General features: G+C 52.7%; 1 protein-coding gene across 5 annotated transcripts in view; it reads left to right on the forward strand.

Moving 5' to 3' along the window:
• RBM33 (RNA binding motif protein 33) overlaps positions 1 to 18,426 on the forward strand; it is a 140,161-nt gene that overhangs the window by 85,666 nt on the left and 36,069 nt on the right. For 4 of the 5 annotated variants that reach the window (XM_043590478.1, XM_043590479.1, XM_043590481.1 and 1 more), the window contains 5 exons: positions 8,743 to 8,875; positions 9,249 to 9,592; positions 10,710 to 11,012; positions 13,038 to 13,322; positions 16,680 to 17,309. In XM_043590478.1, the coding sequence (XP_043446413.1) occupies positions 8,743 to 8,875; positions 9,249 to 9,592; positions 10,710 to 11,012; positions 13,038 to 13,322; positions 16,680 to 17,309 (1,695 nt within the window). The remainder of the gene's footprint in view (positions 1 to 8,742; positions 8,876 to 9,248; positions 9,593 to 10,709; positions 11,013 to 13,037; positions 13,323 to 16,679; positions 17,310 to 18,426) is intronic. The other variant, XM_043590480.1, reaches the window with a different exon arrangement.

Genomic DNA, 18,426 nt, shown 5'->3' on the forward strand with positions numbered 1-18,426 from the left:
GAAAGCCAGTACTGATAACAGTCAGAAGATTTTACGATCTTAAAGCGTTAAAGTTTTAAACTTCACGTAAGCATTCAGGCCCTCAGGTTCTGTTACCCGTTGAGGCAAGTGGAGGGGAGGAGAGGCCCACGTGTCTTCCCCAGATGGTTTCGCCCTTGTGTCCACCAGGATCTGGTCTCTCCAGAGAAGTAACCGTTGTCACTCTGGTTTACTTCATGGACCAGCCGTGGACTTTCTTTTTGAATAATCTGTCTTGCAGTGTCTGCTCCTTTTCTCTAATCTTCCTGCCATCTGGCCCTCACGCAGGCTTTGGCATCTCGGAGGTGGGCTGCTTTCTGGTAGGGTCTGATGCAGGTACCGGTAAAGCTCTCTCTTCCCCGTGCCAGCCTCCTTCAGCCGCACCGCTCAGCGTGTGCTCCTGGTGTCTTTCGGCCCGCACGTGGCCTGCCGTAGTCGGTCATCCCTGGCACTCGCTGCCCTCCACCTGGCTGCCCTAGCTTATCACACCTTGCAGGTGACACCTATGGTTTCAAGGTTACACCTGCAAAAACCCTCTGTTTCCATTCTTACTCTTTTGGACAAACTGCCAAAGCCAGAAATTTCCCTTGCTTACTCATCTTGAGTCAGCTCTTCCTTCTGCATTGTAGATAGCATCTCTGGTCCTGCTTCCTTTATCAATTTCTCATAGGCTGGTCAGATAAGAACTGCTAATTTCTTTTACCTGTTCAGGCAGCCATGGAATTTCCTTGGCTGTCTGACTTTAGACTTGATTTAGTATTTATTGGTTTTCTTGACTTCCAAAGCACTCACACACTCTCTCGCACAATTACATGTACATACGTGATAATAAAACACCGAGACAGACCAAGGGAAGTGAAGTTACTCCCCGCCGTTTCCTGTTCATCATGAGCACAGTGGGTGAGTGGATGTGCTGTGGGGGGGCCGGTGACCCGGGAGTCAGTCCGGGCTCTGCCACTTTCTAACCTTGGACTGTGCGCGAGATACTTAAATGTTCGGGATTTCTGTCAGCAGACCCCGTGCCTCGTCACGCGTTACAGGGAGCCAATGAGAAGGTAGAGGAGCTCTGTGAGTCAGCTGGCGGCAGTAGTGTGGGCTGGAGCCTTGGGCCAGCGGGAGCAGAGCCCAAGATGGGGGTTCGGGTGCCGGGGACGCCAGGTAGGAAGGGGGCGGGACTGGGCTGCGGTGTGCTTTCAGGGAAAGTCTCTTGCCCTGGCCTGACCCTGAAGGGGAGGGCTCTGGAGCAGAAGCCCTACCTCTGAGTCGTCTGCCCTGGGGCAGAGGGCCGTGGGCTGCACGGGCAGCCCTGGAGGGACAGCGCCCATCGGCCAGGACAGCAACGGCCGGGGCCTGTGGCACCCGCACATAAAAGGTCCTGGTGGCGGCCCCAGAGCGTCCGGCACAGGAGGACCGGCTGGGGTGGGTGATGGACTGAGCGGTCCCGAGCCCTCGGTGGCTCGGCGCTGCAGAGTTCACTTCTCACTCCCCTTGCCCCCGGGGCTGCCTCCTCTGGGCCCCGCAAGACCCCCTCGTCAGGTGGGGAGAGGGCGAACCGGTAGTTACTCCTATGTAACTGGCCGGGTCTGGGACCGGCCTGCTTCACTTCCGGTCACGTGCCGTTTGCTGAACCTCGGTCACGCTGCCAGCCTCACTGCCTTGCAGGACTGACTGTGAAATGTAGTCTGACTGGTGCTCGGGAACATGTGGGCACGGACGTTGGGCATCAGCGGTCTGTCCTCATTGGGGCGGGAGGTGGCTCATGTTTATAGAAAGCCAAACACCATCATAACTATGGGGTTAGGTTTCATGTTTCACTAGCATCCATGGTCCTGCAACATTACTAAGATAATAAGATAATTACACTCACTTTTTCTTACTGATTTCTGTCCTTCTCTTCAGAGCTTAGGCAGATTTGGGATATGGACCTAGCCACACCTCAAGTTCTGAACAACGTCATTTATTTTTATAGTATATAGTCTTTGGTTTACATTGTTTATATTTTACAAATGAATTTGGATTTTTTCCTATCCGCATTTTGCTTCTACACTCGCCTCTGCTGTGTCTTGCTGTTCCATGAGCATTTCCTGCTTACGTACAGTTCCGACTTGTTGATCTGTTTACTTTGGGATGGACCCTGGAAAAATGCCTTGTTGTCGTGTGTGTGGTGCACGATTGTTGCTAAGTGCTACTTTGCAATAATGAAACGCAAAAACGAGCAGAAGCGAAGCAGGACCTCCCTCCCCCCCCCCCCCCCCCCCCCCCCCGCCCATCTTACTCCGGTCATCCTGTGCCCGTGTGGTTTATAGATGTGCCCTGCATCTTACAGGTGTGTGACTCCTCAGTTGGGTCCAGAGCCAAGAAGAAAACAGGCCTGGGCTGTGCTCCTTAGCAGCAATGTTGGAAGTGCATCCCACAAACTGCCCATCGAGTGTCCATCCTTCAGAGAACAAGTGTACTCTCTAAACATTGGGGGGCGGTTGCAGGTCGGAGAACAGTCCGTGCTCATCCCACACTCCCTGTCTGGTCCACACCTCGGCAGTGCAAGTTGAGATGATTTTTGTCCTACACTTAAGTCAGAGGACCGGGTTCTGTTGATGTTGGCTTCTCTTTGGTCCCGGTGCGCTCTGTTCTCAGTCTGCTCAGCCCAGAGCCTCGGCTCACTGCCCACGGTCCAGCTTGGTCTATTCCAACCTCCATCACGCCCTTCCTAGCGTTCGGCCATCCACTGTCTGTGGGCTTCGTGGGCAGTCAGGGCTTAACCCCCGTGGTATTTTAGTTTGTTCTTAAATTGTTTTTTAATGTTTATTTTTGAGAGAGACAGAGCGTGAGCAGGAGAGGGGCAGAGAGGAGAGGGAGGGAGACACAGAATCTGAAGCAGGCTCCAGGCTCCGAGCTGTCAGCACAGAGCCCGACGCGGGGGGCACGAACCCACGGACCGCAGGATCATGACCTGCGCCAAAGTTGGATGCTCGACCGACTGAGCCACTCAGGCGCCCCTATTTCATTTGTTTTTAAATGTTTATCTTCAGAGAGAGAGGCCCACGCAGGCTCCACACCATCAGCACGGAGCCTGATACTAGGCTTGATCCCATAACCGTGAGATCATGACCTGAGCTGAAATCCAGAGTCGGACGCTCAACCCACTGAGCCACTTAGGCGGCCCAGCCCGCTGTAGCATTTTAGATTAGCACGTGGGGCTGGATTCCCTTGCTGGCTGGAATAGGCAGTCGATTCATTTATTAAATATCCGTCAGCGTCTCTGTACCAGGCTCTGTGCCGAGTGGGAAAACACATAGGTGGATATGACGGACCGTGGTCTCGCCCCTCACCGGCCCGCCGGCTGAAGCAGGGAGGAGGGGAGCGGGTTTGCGGCCGGAGGTGGAGTGGCCAGGATGTGGTGACGCCTCATCTGTGAAGGCTTCCGCTGAGACTCTGGGGTGAGAGTGCAGGAAGGGGGCCTGTGCTGCTCTGTCTTGCAGGATATAAGGAGCCCTGTCACTTGTCAGCAGCTCTGTGTTACGTTTACAGAGTGGAGTGCTGTCTACAAAAATGTCATGTAAAAGTGACAACAGTGGCAAGCACTGTGAACTTTTGTTTTTTGCTGGGTACTGTCGTAAGGACTTCGAACACGTTCTTTCATCTTCTCCCATGAGAAACGGGCACCGTCGGTATCCCTGCCTTCTGCAGGTGAGAAGACGGAGCCCTGAGAGGCCTGCTAGGTGGTGGGAGGGCTGGAGGGCGCAGTAGGGAGCCCGACCCGCCGGCACTGCCCTCCGCCCGGCCGGCCTCTATTAGTTAGCGCCTTTCCGAGAGAGACCAGCTGGAAGGTGGACTAAAGGTCTGGCTCAGTACGACTGATGAAGAAAGAATCTGGGGGGCCTCGTTCGATGTCGCCAACATTTGAGCGCCCGTGTCTGTCGGAGGTTACGCCGCAAGCACGTGGCTAATTGGTGGAAGAAAAGGTCTGGGAAGAGATGTTCGTCACGATATTAAGATTCCAAAGGGGCAAGACGTAGGATTCCGCTGTATTTTCAGTTTAATACCACAAGTGTCTTAGAATATGAACATTTAAAATAATCTCCCAGGAACGTACCTAGTTCTCAGGCAGCTTGAAATTTTTATTGAAAACTAAGCACATCAGTTTCTCTTTGAGTTCATTCTCGTGATTCAGTCACTTTCCTTTTACAAATGGACGAAGGGGGTTGAGAATACTTTCCCCATCTCAACTCGTGGCAAAGTCAAAATCGCGGGTTAGCAGACCTTCCACTCGTATAACGGGGGGGGGGTGGGGTTCGCCATTCTGCTTTTCCAGTTACGTTTTGCCTTATCTGTAATGAGAAAAGCTGTCCTCTGGAGGACTTGAAATGAACTCTCTAACGGAAGGAGGAGAGGCTGTGCAGAGCCTCGTTGGGCTGCCGCATGTGCGGCACTGCTGGGAGCCGCTGCAGCAGCGGGGGACAGCCGTGGGGCAGTAAGACACAGTCATGGAATTTATTGCTTGTGACTGGTTTCCGAAGAAACCGAGTGCTTTCCAGCCGTCAGGAAGCCTGGCATGATGTGAGCCCAGTGAGAAAAGTGGCAGTAAGTATCAGGGCTTCGCAAACGAAGTAACGGAGACAGCCACGTTTGTGGGACAGAAAAGTCAGGAACCTCTCTCCTCTTCTCCTGGTTGTGAGTAAAATCAGGATGGAAGGCGAGGAGACGTGGTCGCTGGTCTCCACGCAGCCGGGTGAGGGACGCCAGCTTCAGAAGCAGTCCCCCGAGGCTTCCTCCTGTATCTGGGCCGCGTCCGGCCCTCAAGGAGTGGATGACGCAGAAGTAGACGCTGGGGGACCGGGTCCTGCTGGGATGGGGTGGCAGTGGGCTTGCCTGATGTAGGAGAGGGCAGTGCTCTCTGGGAGAGGTTCCGAACACTGGCCAGCTGAGACTTGGCTTTACCCGTGCTGGGACTGGTGACACAGTTCTGAGCTCAGAGAAAGTTCTCACAGTGAGTGCCGCTGCTTTCCAGCTATGAACTCAGCACAGGACTCAGGGCTAAGGGGAAGGAGCCCCAGAGGACGCCCCGCTTTCTCAGAAAGTACACTGTATTCTTTCTGTCCTTTCTGACAGTGTCTCCCTGTGTCTGTGCTTTTTTGGTCAGCTTGTTAACCTAGGAGTGACTGACACAGCCAGTGAGTTGGGGGCCCAGATGTTTGCTGACCTTAGTTCAGGATGAAAGCCTGTCAACGATTAGTGGTGTAATACTTCCAACCTTGGTGATAATTTAGCACGCTCTTCCTTTTTTTTTTTTTTTTTTTAATTTTGTTAATGTTTATTTATTTTTGAGAGAGAGAGAGAGAATGTGTATGAGCAGGGGAGGGGCGGAGAGGGAGGGAGACACAGGATCCGAAGCAGGCTCCAGGCTCTGAGCTGTACGCACAGAGCCCGACGTGGGGCTGGATCTCACAAGCTGTGAGATCATGACCTGAGCTGAAGTTGGACACTTAACTGACTGAGGCACCTAGGCACCCTATTCCTCTTTTATTTCTGGTTTTGTTTGAGTCCTTTCTGCCTTCTTTTATTTTTCCTTACGAGTCTGGCTAAAGGTTTATTAATGTTGTTGGTTTTTTTCAAAGAACCAGCTCCTGATTTCATCGATCTCTTCTATTTTTTTTTTTTTTAGTTTCTATTTCATTTATTTCTGATCTAATCTTCATTATTAACTTCCTTCTATTTAAATTGTGTTTTAAACCTTTATTCACCTTTGAGAGACAGAGCATGAGCATGAGCAGAGAGGGAGGGAGACACAGGATCCAAAGCAGGCTCCAGGCTCTGAGCTGTCGGCACAGAGCCCTACACGGGGCTCGAACTCATGAGCTGTGAGATCGTGACTTGAGCCAAAGTTGGACGCTTAACAGCTGAGCCACCCAGGACCCCTGTTCCTCTTTTTTAAATGAAAAATGTGACAAATGTCGTGTTAGAGCGAAAATTAGCAGCAAGCACGTCATTCCTACTGGAATATTCGGTGTAGATGAAGGGGAACGGAAGCGGATCGGACGCAAGGGACCGCAAGGAGCATGGCGGGGGGGCGGATTGGGAGTCCGTGTGCGCCCAGGGTAGGAGACACCTTAACTGATGGGAGGTACGGAGAACGGGGATGTGAGGGTGGAGGGAGGGGAGACAAAGGTGGCGGAGGCCCCTGGGCAGTGGGAGCTGCAGAGCAGGAGCAGGTGAGAAACTGCTGAGGGACGTTGATAGGCCAGTCACAGTTAAATCCGCACCTTCGGCCATCCCAGCTCTCATGTAGCAATAGTCAGTGGTCTGTGGAGCCCGGGGGGCAGGGGTCCCTCCACGGGCCGCGCACGGGACCGGCAGCTGGCGAGAGAGTGAAGTAGGGCAGGAGAGAACCAAGTTTCTACACCGAGGGTAGCTTACAGGAGAAGCCTTTCCGTAGAGATTTTGCACTTTGGCGGAGACAGAAGCATAGAGTGAGCGTTTTCCATAGAGATGGATCAAATACGAGACATGGAAGTTTGTGTATAATGGGATGGTTTCCAGAACTCCGAAATCTGAGTTGGCCGTAGGCTGTCATTTCCATAGCTAAGTCCAGGGAAAATACGGTCTTTAAAATCCCCAGCTCTAGTCATTTTGATAAGATTTGTGTCGTGGGTTGAAACTTCCTCTACTTCATTTTCGTTGTGTTATGAATAAAATGAATCCTGTGGGAGTTTTTAACTTGTTTTTCTTGAGTATTGAAATCTCTGATTAAAAAAAAAATACAACAGAACGGTGTCACCATGGGCACCACAGTGTCCCGAGTTTCCGTCGCCTTGGCTGTGAAATGGGACGCACGCTGCCACTGTGCTGTGCTTTCGTGAGCTCCAGTGGTCAGGGGCTCTGCAGAGCCCGGTGTGCGGTATGGAAGCCACAGGGGACGAAGGTGGCCGGTGGGCTCAGGGCCCAGGGCCCAGGGCCCATTGGTCCTTCCTCTGAAGTAGACATTCATACAGTATCGATGCTTGACTGGCTCACATTGGCTTTACCAAGGTGGCTTATTTAAGTCCGTGTGAATCCCTGCAGTTGGTAGTCATGGGGGGGGGGGGGGTTGTCTTTAATGCTGGCTCACAGATGCAGGGGCTGAGCATCTGGGTAAGTAGCACGACATGTCTCCCACAGTGGTTGGCAGCAGACGAGACCTTAGCCTCGGTTCACACCCGCCCTGGGCTTTGACTCCGTTCTCCAGCCTCCTGACCTGGCTCTCCCTGGGCTGCGGGACCAGCCAGAGATACAAGAGAAGTGACACTGAATCTAGCTACCCGGCACTTCCCCAGGCCGTCCCCAAGTCTCCCTCTGCCCGGCCCGCCTCGCTGCCCCGCACCCAGCACGCGGCAGGCGCCCCGGCTCCCTGCAGGTGGCCCTAGCGCCAGCCCGGGTTTCGTGACTTGATCTCTAAACCTGTGGCGCGATTCTCAGAACGTGGATGGACCCGGTGTCCCCAAGAGTTGGCTCGGACCCCGAGGCTCTCCAGGCCGGTTCCCTTAGAAGCTGCCCAGTGGTGACAGTCCTGCTGAGGGGCCGCATCTGCACCCAAGGGGCTCTTCTGGAGCTGGAGCTCTTCATGGAGGCCGTTCCGCTCACTGTGTGCTGTTGTCGCGGAGTCACGGGTAGCACAGATGGTTACGGGGAGAAGGAAGGGCACCGCGGTTTGCAAAAATATTTCCAGTGTAGTAGTGTGATGGCACATTTAGAGCAACTGAGTATTAGTAATAAAATGACGGAAAAGGAGTTAGACGTTTAAGGTTAGGAGGAAGGAGTGTGACTTTTTTTAAAAGTTGAGAAATACTGGTGGAGTTTCAAAGAACGAGATGTTCTTAAATGAAAATTATTTTGATGGTATGTATAATTAATGAATTCTTTCTGGAGAAGTGAAAGAAAAATTGTGAGGCTTTCCTGAAATGCCTCACCAAAAAAAGTGCAAATGTGGTACTTTAAAAAATCTCCACGGGGGCTCCTGGATGGCTCAGTCGGTTAAGCATCTGACTCCCGATTTCCGCTCAGGTCACGATCTCATGTCGGGCCCTGTGCTGACGGCAGGGAGCCTGCTTGGGATTCTCCCTCTCTCCCTGCCCCTCCCCTTCCTCAAAAGTGAATAAATAAACTTAAACCTCTTTACAAATACTTACAAGGCCAACTGGAAATTGAAGTACTTTTAGTTTTTCCATGTAGAGTTCTGGCGACAAGTACTTACTGAAAAATGTTAACCTGGAGGAGTTCATTCATCCAGAGTGTCTTCTCCAGGGTGCAGTCTGACTGTGTGACATTGCTCGTGGAGCAGTATGGTTTCCTAAACCTTTCTCGTTGTCCTGTTTCACCAGAAGTTGCTGATGTTTATTATGGTTCACATTCAATTTCTTCCTCTTCTTTAGAAATAAAGCAGCTTCATAGGCGTGGCTTGTGGTTGTGTTAAAAAGGTAGCAAATTATAGCACGATCGAGAAGATGAATGCCAGGGAGGCCGAAAGTAGACATTGGGTCTTTTGGGATTAATGGGCAAGAAGGGTCGATAATTGCACGGGTGTGTCCAAGCTTAAAAATAATGTTCTTGTTCTGCTGGAGCGCTCTGAAAACAGGGAATTGATGTTTTGGTGCCGCGGTTGGTGTCGGCCTGTGGGTAGGGCAGGATCCCCCGTCTGGGGGACGGCGCCCACTCTTTTCCCTCCTCTCACGCCGTCCCGTCGTTCCTCAGGGCCCTCCGGAGTTCCCGCAGCACACGCCCGGGCCGGTCCCCAGCACCTTCAGCCAGCCCCCGCGGCTTCCCCTGCAGGACCAGTGGAGAGCCCCGCCGCCGCCGCAGGAGCGGGACCCTTTCTTCTTGGGAGGTAAGGGGCGGCCGCGCGGCGGGGCGGAGTTGCGCGCGGAGAGGAGCCCCGACGCATTTGGGCTTCGCCCGCCCTGCCCGGAGCGGCGGGTCGTCGGGTGGGAGAGGCTGGTGGCCGGCGCGTCCGCCCGGCCTCGCGAGGCCCGCGTCGCGTCGGGCGCCCTTGGCATCCGCGGTGAGAGGCCCCCCGGAGAGGAGTGGCGGAGCCCTGCCGCGCTGGGACGCGGCCCGTGGAATCCCTCTCCCTGGGGTCGTGCCCCCCACGTGTGCGAGTGACCTTTGTTCGCCGTCACACGGTCCGGCGGCACGCGGGCGTGTCGCCCCGCGGCGGGCCCGGTCCCCGCGAGCAGAGGGTGATGCCGCGCGCGCTTCAGTTTCAGGCGAACCGAGGTTCCCGAGTCATCTCTTCCTGGAGCAGCGCAGCCCGCCGCCGCCGCCGCCGCCCCCCACGCTCCTCAGCGGCGCGCACCCCGTGCCCGCCCCCAGCCCCCTGCCGTTCACCCAGCCCGGGCCAGCGTTCAGCCAGCAGGGCCAGCAGCCCGTGTTCCCCAGGGAGAGGCCCGTGAGGCCAGCGCTGCAGCCGCCGGGGCCGCTGGGGATCCTGCACTTCAGCCAGCCCGGCTCGGCGGCCACGCGGCCCTTCATCCCGCCGCGGCAGCCCTTCCTGCCCGGCCCGGGCCAGCCCTTCCTGCCCGCGCACGCGCAGCCCAGCCTGCAGGTATGCGGGGGAGGGGCGCCTCGGCGTCCTGGGGCGCGGGGACCCCGTTGAAAGAGCCAGGGTCTCGTCGGAAACGCGCTGCTTTCTCGACAGGATCGTTTATCTCCTTGGCCGGAGAAATGGAAAAAGCGGTGGTCAGTTTTGGGGAAACGAAAACATTCCGAGAGGCCGTACTGCTAATAAAGTTGGGGCAGGCTCTTTGCTCCTCGTGGCAGGATTCTTAAAAGGGTTTCCAGTGGAAGTAGAGTTCTTTGTCCACTTACCTTCCTGCAGTGGCGTAGCAGAAAGATTCTGTGCGCCGAGGGGAAGGAGAGTGTCGCCGTTGCCCGTCATTTGAAAGACTTGAGTGCCCTCTGCTGTGGGTCACGCTTCATGGGCCCCTTGGGTTCCGGGAGCTCTTGCTTGCCCCGTACTTTCTGCCTGTCCTTCAGGTTTACTGTGAAGACCCATCACGATGGTACACCTGGCTCAACCGTCTAGAAACACACAGACTGCCTAAAGTGGAAAAAGGAAAACGATTAGTATTTAGATTGTTAACGTGGGATAAGATGTTTCTTCTTTGAGTAGAAGTAAAAGGGACTTCTTTGAGTAGAGAGAATTATTCCCAAAGAAAATGAAGAAATCCCGTCCTCTAGGAAAGGTCACCACCCACGGGGGGCGCCCGTGGCTCCCTGTCCCCGCAGCGGGCGCGCCCTCCTCCTGTGCTGCTGCTGTTCCAGTTAGCACAGTAGTGTGAGCCCCTCTTCCCGGCTTGCTTTTCTCTGCGGCATTTGAAAGTGCCTTGCAGGATTACACCTTCCGGCTGTCATTAGTTTTGGGGCATCTTTATCGGTCCCAGTACGTGGGCGTTGGAAACTGTGCTGCCGGCAGCATCCTTACTTGTTTCCTTAGATTCCTGGAAGTTGGAGGGTAGAAGGACTCGGCGCAAATACAAGGTGTAAGAGATCGCTGTTGGCTCGTTACCGTGTTTTAGGTGATACGACCTCTGTCAACAAATCTAAGATGAAATTTTAGTGCCCTTCAAGTCGCTGGTTTGGGGTTTTAAAGAAACGGCCGAATTGCAGCGTACCTAGGAAGTGCGTTTATAACTGTTGTCTGTCTTCGTTTTGGCACCAAGGGGCCCCTCCACCCTCCGCTGCCCCCTCCGCACCAGCCCCAGCCGCAGCCGCAGCCTCAGCCCCCGCTCCAGCCGCAGCACCAGCCTCCGCTGCAGCCGCCCCCGCAGCACCAGCCGCCCCCGCAGCCGCAGCACCAGCCCCCGCACCAGCCGCAGCCGCACCAGCACCACCACCACCTGTCCGTCCCTCCGCCGCCGCTGATGCCCATGTCGCAGCCGCAGTTCCGGCCTCACATCCAGACGGCCCAGCCGCAGCCAGGCGGTGCTCGGATGCAGTGTCCCCAGCGCCAGGGGCTCAGGCATGTAAGTGGCCCGCTGCCTCCGGCTGTCTTCCCGGCGCACCTTTTAAGGGGCGGAACTTGAGGGGCAGAGCTGGTGAGGCGGCGTATTTTCCAGTTCCGGTTTAATTCCTGAAACATGGGTAGTGCATTTCTCTGAAGGGAGTGTGTGTGTAGAAGACTGCTTAGGAAATTGATTTTCTTGACTGCAGAAATTAATGAAGTCCCTTTTGTGCTGGGAAGACTGTATTATTTACTTCATCATCTTATTGTGTATATCTAGATCCTCTTATTTATTTATTTTTTTTACATTTATTTATTTTTGAGAGATAGAGACAGCATGAGCAGGGGAGGGGCAGAGAGAGAGGGAGACGCAGAATCCGAAGCAGGCTCCAGGCTCCGAGCGGTCAGCACAGAGCCCGACGGGGGGCTCGAACCCATGAACCGGGAGATCACGACCTGAGCCAAAGTCAGCTGCTTAACCGACTGAGCCACCCAGGCGCCCCTAGATACTCTTACAGTGGTGGATACCGTTAGTGGACACATAACGTTAGGAAACCCTACTTTTGGGCGATGGCCACTCTGTCTTCACCGCTGCTCTTTTTTGTTGTTGGCTGTATCGTCTCTGCGTCCTTGTGCTCTGCATAAATAAATGAATTCAGGTGGAATTGACTGGACAGCCTCTTGCTAGGCACCATCTGAGTTCCTGGGAAGGCAGCAGTGGACAAGAGACAAGTTTCCTATTCTCGTGAAGCCTGTATTTAACTGCGGGAGGTCATCAGTGCATCTGTGAGGACACAGTCTCAGGTGCCCTCAGCAGGTGTGCTCTGTGGCCTGTCACTTATCGAAGGGAGCTATGGAGTGTGCATTGCTTTAAAAATAAAAGACAGTAGTCATTGCTATTGCCTTGTCCTCCATTAAATAACTCTATAAAGAGACTAATGGTTAGAATTGTGGGCCAAAGTCAGATAGTTCGGCTTTGCTTTTAGTTTTCTCCCTTTGACCTTGAGCTTCCAGGGTGTTGCTTAGCTACTTATAATCTCAGTTTTTCTCATACCTGCATCTTTCTTTCCTTAGAGTAACGTTGAGACTAACGATACAAGAAATGAGGAAGGGGACCTGGGTGGCCCAGTTGGTTGAGCATCCAGCTGTTGATTTTGGCTCAGGTCATGATCTTGTGGTTCATGGGTTTGAGTCTCATGTGGGCCTCTGTAGTGACAGCCTGGAGCCTGCTTAGGATTCTTTCTTTCTCCCGCTCTCTGCCCCTCTCTCCTCTCACCCTCCCACCCCCTTCCCTCATTGATAGATAGATAGATAGATAGATAGATAGATAGATAGATAGATAGATAAGTAAATAAATAAACTTTAAAAAAAAAGAAAAGAGGAAGGAGTTTGGGCAAGATGCATTGTAATTTAGACTTCATTGTGTTAGAGCAATGGCGGACTGTGTCCCTAGCCTTGTGCCCGTAAACATTGGCCTGCGTGATCTTGGAGCTCAGTGCTCCTACAGCCGGCTCCTACCTCTAAGCTCCTCCCAGGGTCGTGTCTCTGTTAAGAATCCCAGGGACGAGCATCACTAAGACTTTCCCCTCAGATAAAACTCAAGCATGTTTCTCACGCAGAGAGCAGTTTTTCTTAGGATGCTGACTTATCACTTCGCTCTTTTTCTTGTGCCGCCTTAAATTCCGGGACCCAGTGAAAGTGGTGCCAGTCATCCTTTGTCGGCCCCATCAGTTCTGCTAAAAGCGTCAGTCCCCACACTGAGGCACCGCTACAGCCAGCTGGAGTAATTTCCATTAAAGAGGAACTTGTCTGTAGGCAAATATGATAGCCTTGACCGTCCTGATCCTCAGCATAACGGTGTGCTGCCCCAGCGTGCAGGAACACTAATGCACGAAGGCGAGTGTTCACCGGGGAAAGCTATCTCCACCCCAAAGAGAACTCGCTCACTAATTAAAATGATTGTTACCATGTTTTCATCCACTAACGTGCCTTTTTATCTTTCTCCCAAGTATCCAGTTATAATTCGACTTCTTTCTTCTCGTGATAGAACACAACTTCTCAGAACGTAGCGAAGCGGCCAATGCAGCAAATGCAGCCCACCGCTCCCAGGAACAGCAACCTGCGCGAGCTGCCGATCGCGCCGTCGCACGTCTTGGATATGGGCAGCAGTCGCTGCTCCACGGCCTCGGCTCAAGTGAACCCTGTCATCAGCACGTCGCCACCCTCGAGGCCGGGGGCGGGGTCCAGGGCCGCACCGGGGAAGACGGAAGCCAAGGTCAAGCCGCTCAGCCCTGTGGTTCAACCCAAAGAAGAAGCAAAAACAGAACCAGAGGTAGGACTTTCTTTATTAAGAGATAATTTGGGCCCAAACAGGAAGTCTTACAAGAAACTTGTACTTCTTAGTTTACTCTCATCCCGCGAGTTTTTCGTAAAATTTGGCCACGCTTTTTCATCTGGCTCCTTCTTTGAACCCAGCAGCCTTCACGGAGGACACGTTGTCATTTCCACGTGTTTACGGTATCGGATTGCATTTCTGTCTTGTGCATTTGCACGTGTTGCCGCAGAGCCTGTCCCCTCCTCACGGGAGCGAGCAGATCACTTCTGGAGACGGCCGAGATCGTAAATACCTGAGGCGTTGCGGCCCAGCCGGTCTTCATAATTACTCACCTCTGCTGTTTTAGCACAGAAGGCCTCGTAGACCATTCCGCATCAGCAGGCGTGGCCGTGTGCCGGTGAAACTTCTGACAGAACCAAGCTTCGGGCGGGATTTGGCTTGAGGGCTGTCGTTAGCCGATCTCGGAAGTAGATGTACTGTTACGTTTCTATGACTGTTTCTCTGCCCCGCTCCTGGGAGATGGGGCCACTTGACCTTTGGCCTCGAAACGAGATTTTGCGGGCAGCTTTCTTTTGTTGTGAATTCTGTGTATTATCAAATAGAATAAGTCGTATGATAAATTCAGGACAGTATTTTCCATGGTTTCCAACTAAGATCTTACTTGTACCTTGACTTCGTTTTGGTCACTTGGTTACTTTTTGTTTAGGAGTGGCTCAGTGTTAGTACAGTGTTGGTCATCAACTTTTTAATTGTCTCTTGTTTACTATTAGTAAAATCTGTGGTTGGGACAAAGCCCTGGGGGCCATTGATCTGTAAAAGAAACGGATCTGCTTGCCCGATGCTTTGTGTGGTAGGGGTTCAGTTCCGGGTTGGTCCCCAGAAATGCAGACGCCGAAGCTGAGCGGTAGGTGTCAGATGGAGGTTCTGACCGAGCGGCTGGGAGTCTGCTGGCGCACGGGTCAGCGCCGCACCCTGAAACGGCCCACCGTTGCTAGCCGAGGTGTTTGTGCCTGGCAGGTGGGAAGAGGTCAGGTCAGCATGTGGAAGGTCCACCAATGTTTTTAAAAACGATGTACGACGTGTAGTAAGTTAGTATCAGTTATTAACGTGACATGATGAAAGGATAAGAGTTTCATTACTGGCACCTGGGTGGCTCAGGCAGTTAAGTGTCTGACCCTTGATTTCCGCTCAGATCGTGATCTCACGGTTTGTGGGCTCTGCTGACAGCTCGGAGCCTGCTTGGGATATTCTCTCTATTGTGTGTGTCTCTCTCTCTCTCTCTCTCTCTCTCTCTCTCTCTCTCTCCCCCCCTCCCTCCCTCCCTCCCTCCCTCCCCCCCCCCTCCCTCCCCGTCCCTCCCCCCTCTTTTGTCCCTCCCCTGCTCTCTGTCTCTCTCCAGAATAAAAAAAAAAAAAAAGTTTCCGTAGATAACAATAGAGGCATAAAAGAATAAGCCTTTTTTCAGTCAGTTCTCTTTCAGTTGAAATTGGGGGCTGGGATCAGATTTTTCTAATAAATTATTGCTACCAAACGAGGAATGTGAACCTCAAGTAGATATTCTGAGTTAACATTTACAAAGACCACGTTAGAGAAAGTCTGACTTTTTTGGTTTTAAGATCGATGTATGAAAACGTTATGTAGATTTACTGACTGGATAGGGGTAGTTTATAAAAAGGAATTTTGCTAAAAACTTTATCCTGGTTTTAGTCGTATAGCTAGCGCCTGCCTTGTACGTTGTGACCTGATTTAGTTCAGAAAAAATGAAGTCACGTAAGTCACATTATTTTCACTGTGACAGTGGTTAAATAAAATGAGAAAAGTGAGCTTTGGGCATGTCGCTAGCCACTTGTTGCTGTTCTTTTTCACCGTAGTTGATCTAAAAATACAGGCTTCTGCGGAAGCTTTCTGTAGAATCCAGCAGGTGCCATGAATGCGAAATGAAACTTGCGGGCAGCCATAGTGTGAGTCGAATGTCCTTATTCTTTTGCTTTTAATTGTATGTACATATCGAATGGGACCAACAGTAAAATGGTTTTCATTTTTAAAAAATCTTAGGTAAATGTGGTTTATTTTCCCACCTTCATCCGATTGCGTATGATAGAATAAAGGGCAGATCCACTTCCAAGTATTTGTACCTACGTACTTGTGTGCTCGAATGTACTTTATTTAACTCTTGCTTGTTTGGGGGAAACCTTAGTGTTAATTTTTCCTCTGTTGATGAAACAGTGGGCCCTGTGGCCTTGCCGCTCTCCCCCAGCAGTCTGCTGCTCCCTGAGTGCCCGGCCCCGGTGCCTTTGGGACAGCCGTCCCCGTCTTACTGCTCTTCTGCTTTTCCCTTGCTCTGGACACCTACCTGTGTAGCCATTGTCTGCCTTCATTTGCTACTTCAGACCTGCCTTAGATTTTGAAATCAGATGACCGAGTTGGTCGGAATTGCTTCTGAAACGCCAGGCCAGTTCTGATGAGGCCCTGACTCTGTGTGCTGTAGGTCAAGTGCGTCGGCTCTGGGTGTCTTCAGCTGCCTTTTGATCTTCATTCCCATTTCTTAAGATTTATTTGTTAGTAGCTGAAGTGTAGCGAGATTAAATCCTATTATGTTCTTTCGTAGAAGATCTGTGGATGAGGATATCTATGATTTTTTTTAATTACAATTTTTAACGAGTTCTTAACTTTGTTTAATAAACTTTCTTCATGGGATGCTCTTCCTGAAAGTTACTGAACTTTTTCAAAGATTTCTTTTGATAGACTTTCAGAATGGTTTGGGGCTGGCATATTAAAGGCTTTCCTTATATACCATTAATATTCCAATACTGCAATTGGCAGCATTTTGATTCTGAGGAGAGTGCATGAGTTCAAGGTCAGAGAGATTGACTTGTGCTGTTCATTATAACCAATTATTCTGTGACAAATGAGTTTGAGATCAGGCTGAAAATTCTGTACGAAAAATCAATAGTTCTAATCAGGCCCTTTCAGATCATTTATACCCACCTTTTGTTGGTTCGTCAGAGAGGAGCCAGATAAAACCTGTGTGACAGCACGGTCTCCCTACTGTTGGCGTTTCCATTCGAAACATATTTTGATATCTTAAATGAATAGTTTAATTGGTTTCAAACTTGTAAATGAGTGGAAATTTACATTATTTCGTTTTTAATATTCTGATAAGATTTTCCAAATTAGCTTTAGCTGTGTAATTTTTTTTCCCCTCCCCAGAGGAAAGAGTTCTACTTAAAGTCTGTAAGCAGATTTTGAATGGCTTTTTGCAAGCCCTGAATTGGGCGTGTTTGGAAAGTGCGTCTCCTCCGTGGTCCCCCGCCCCGGTTCTGCCCAGTAAGCCGGGCGTGTTTTCTCTTGCAGTTTCCCGATGAAGACGAGGAGACGCGCCTCTACCGCCTGAAGATCGAGGAGCAGAAGCGCCTCCGAGAAGAGATCCTGAAGCAGAAGGAGCTGCGGCGGCAGCAGCAGGCGGGCGCCAGGAAGAAGGAGCTGCTGGAGAGGCTGGCCCAGCAGCAGCTGCACCTGCCCGCAGCCTCGGCCGAGCCGGACGAGCAGGCGGCCTCACCGGCCCCCGCCAACGGGAACCCGCTCCTGCCCTTCCCGGGCGCGCAGCCTAGACCGAATGTGAAAAACAGACTCCTTGTGAAAAACCAGGACGGCCCCGTTTCGAACGTTCAGCCCAAAATGTCCAACTTCGCGCCGGCCGGCGCTCCGGGGCAGTACCAAGGACAGCAGACGAAACCGCCCAAGCACCCGAGGCAGGCCAGGGCCGTCCCTCAGAGTCCGGGCCCTCACAGGGTCCCGCAGGGGAAGCCCGCGGACGCGGAGGGGCCGCCACCCCCCTCGCAGAGTGCTCGAGCCGCCCTCCAGGGCCGGCCCCCGGACGCCAAGCCCGGCGCCAAGAGGACGGTCATGCACCGGGCCGGCAGCGGTGGCGGAGATGGGCCGCACGTCAGCTCCAAGGTCAGGGTGATTAAGTTGTCAGGCGGGGTAAGTTGACGAGGTCACCAGCGCCTCTTGGAATCTGCGCCTCACGTACAGTGTCCTCGTCCCCAGAGGAGGGTGGGAAGAGGGCGGCCTGCTAGAATCACGCGGTCCAGCCTCTGAGCGCCCGAGTCCAGGGGTCAGGGTTGTCTTAAGTTCTCCTTCTGACCTTCCGGTTCCCCTGGGTTTTCACCGAAGGCCAGCGTGGCCGCCCCAGGGCGGATGCTTCTCAGTTTTAGCTTTTCCTTTCGTAGGTAATTTGTGACAGAATCACCAAGTTGTTTTAAAAATTAAGTTCCCTTTACCCGCAAACAAGTAACCTGTTGTGTGTAGCTTCAGATTCAGGGAGGCCCCGTGGCTGGGGGACAGGCCGCTTCTCAGCAGCATTGTCTCCGGGACTGTCATCTTGTGTGTCCGAGCTGGTCTCTCTCGTTTTGGAAGACAGAGGCTTAGCAGAGTTCTCCAGTGAGGCCGTGTGGGTCGTGTGGTCCCGGGGGGAGCGCGGCCCGCTTCTCTCTGCGTTTCTGAGCGGTCCCCGTGCTCGAGCATTCTCAGTGAGGGCCAGCTTGGCGGTCTGGGTAAAGGTGGCACTCGGAGGTGCCGCGGACAGGTCCCCGCCACACAAGGCTCAGTAGGCCACACGCTCTTTGCTCCCCGCACAGAAGGGGACTCACAGCCTGTTCCGGCGGCAGTGAGACGGGGGGCAGGGCAGGGCAGGGCAGCCGGGGCTCTGGTCCAGGGAGAAGGCCGCGCACCGGGTTAGGGACAGCCCATGGCTGCTCCTATGAGTCGCTGACCTCCAACGCCTTTGTTCCTGGGTCCGTATAAAAGTGTGACTTCCTCACATGCTGTAGCAACAGTTTTGGTAGAATGACAAGAATTGGAAATCCCATATTCAGCAGACCCTGTGATGTTTTTCCCAAATCTGTGTTTTCTCTCCTCCATTTGTTGTGATTCAAAATGTTGATAAGCAGATGGCCTGTGTCACCGCAGCTTGTGTTAACATTGTGTGAGTTTGTTTTCTTGAGGCGAGGACCCAAGCGTTAATCAGTTTTATGGTATCTGTGGCCTTTTGTTCTGGCTTTGTCTGAGGCATACTTAATTTCTCTCTCTCTCTCTCTCT

Source organism: Prionailurus bengalensis, chromosome A2 (assembly GCF_016509475.1).
Source record: "Prionailurus bengalensis isolate Pbe53 chromosome A2, Fcat_Pben_1.1_paternal_pri, whole genome shotgun sequence".
In the NCBI taxonomy this organism is placed as follows: domain Eukaryota; kingdom Metazoa; phylum Chordata; class Mammalia; order Carnivora; family Felidae; genus Prionailurus; species Prionailurus bengalensis.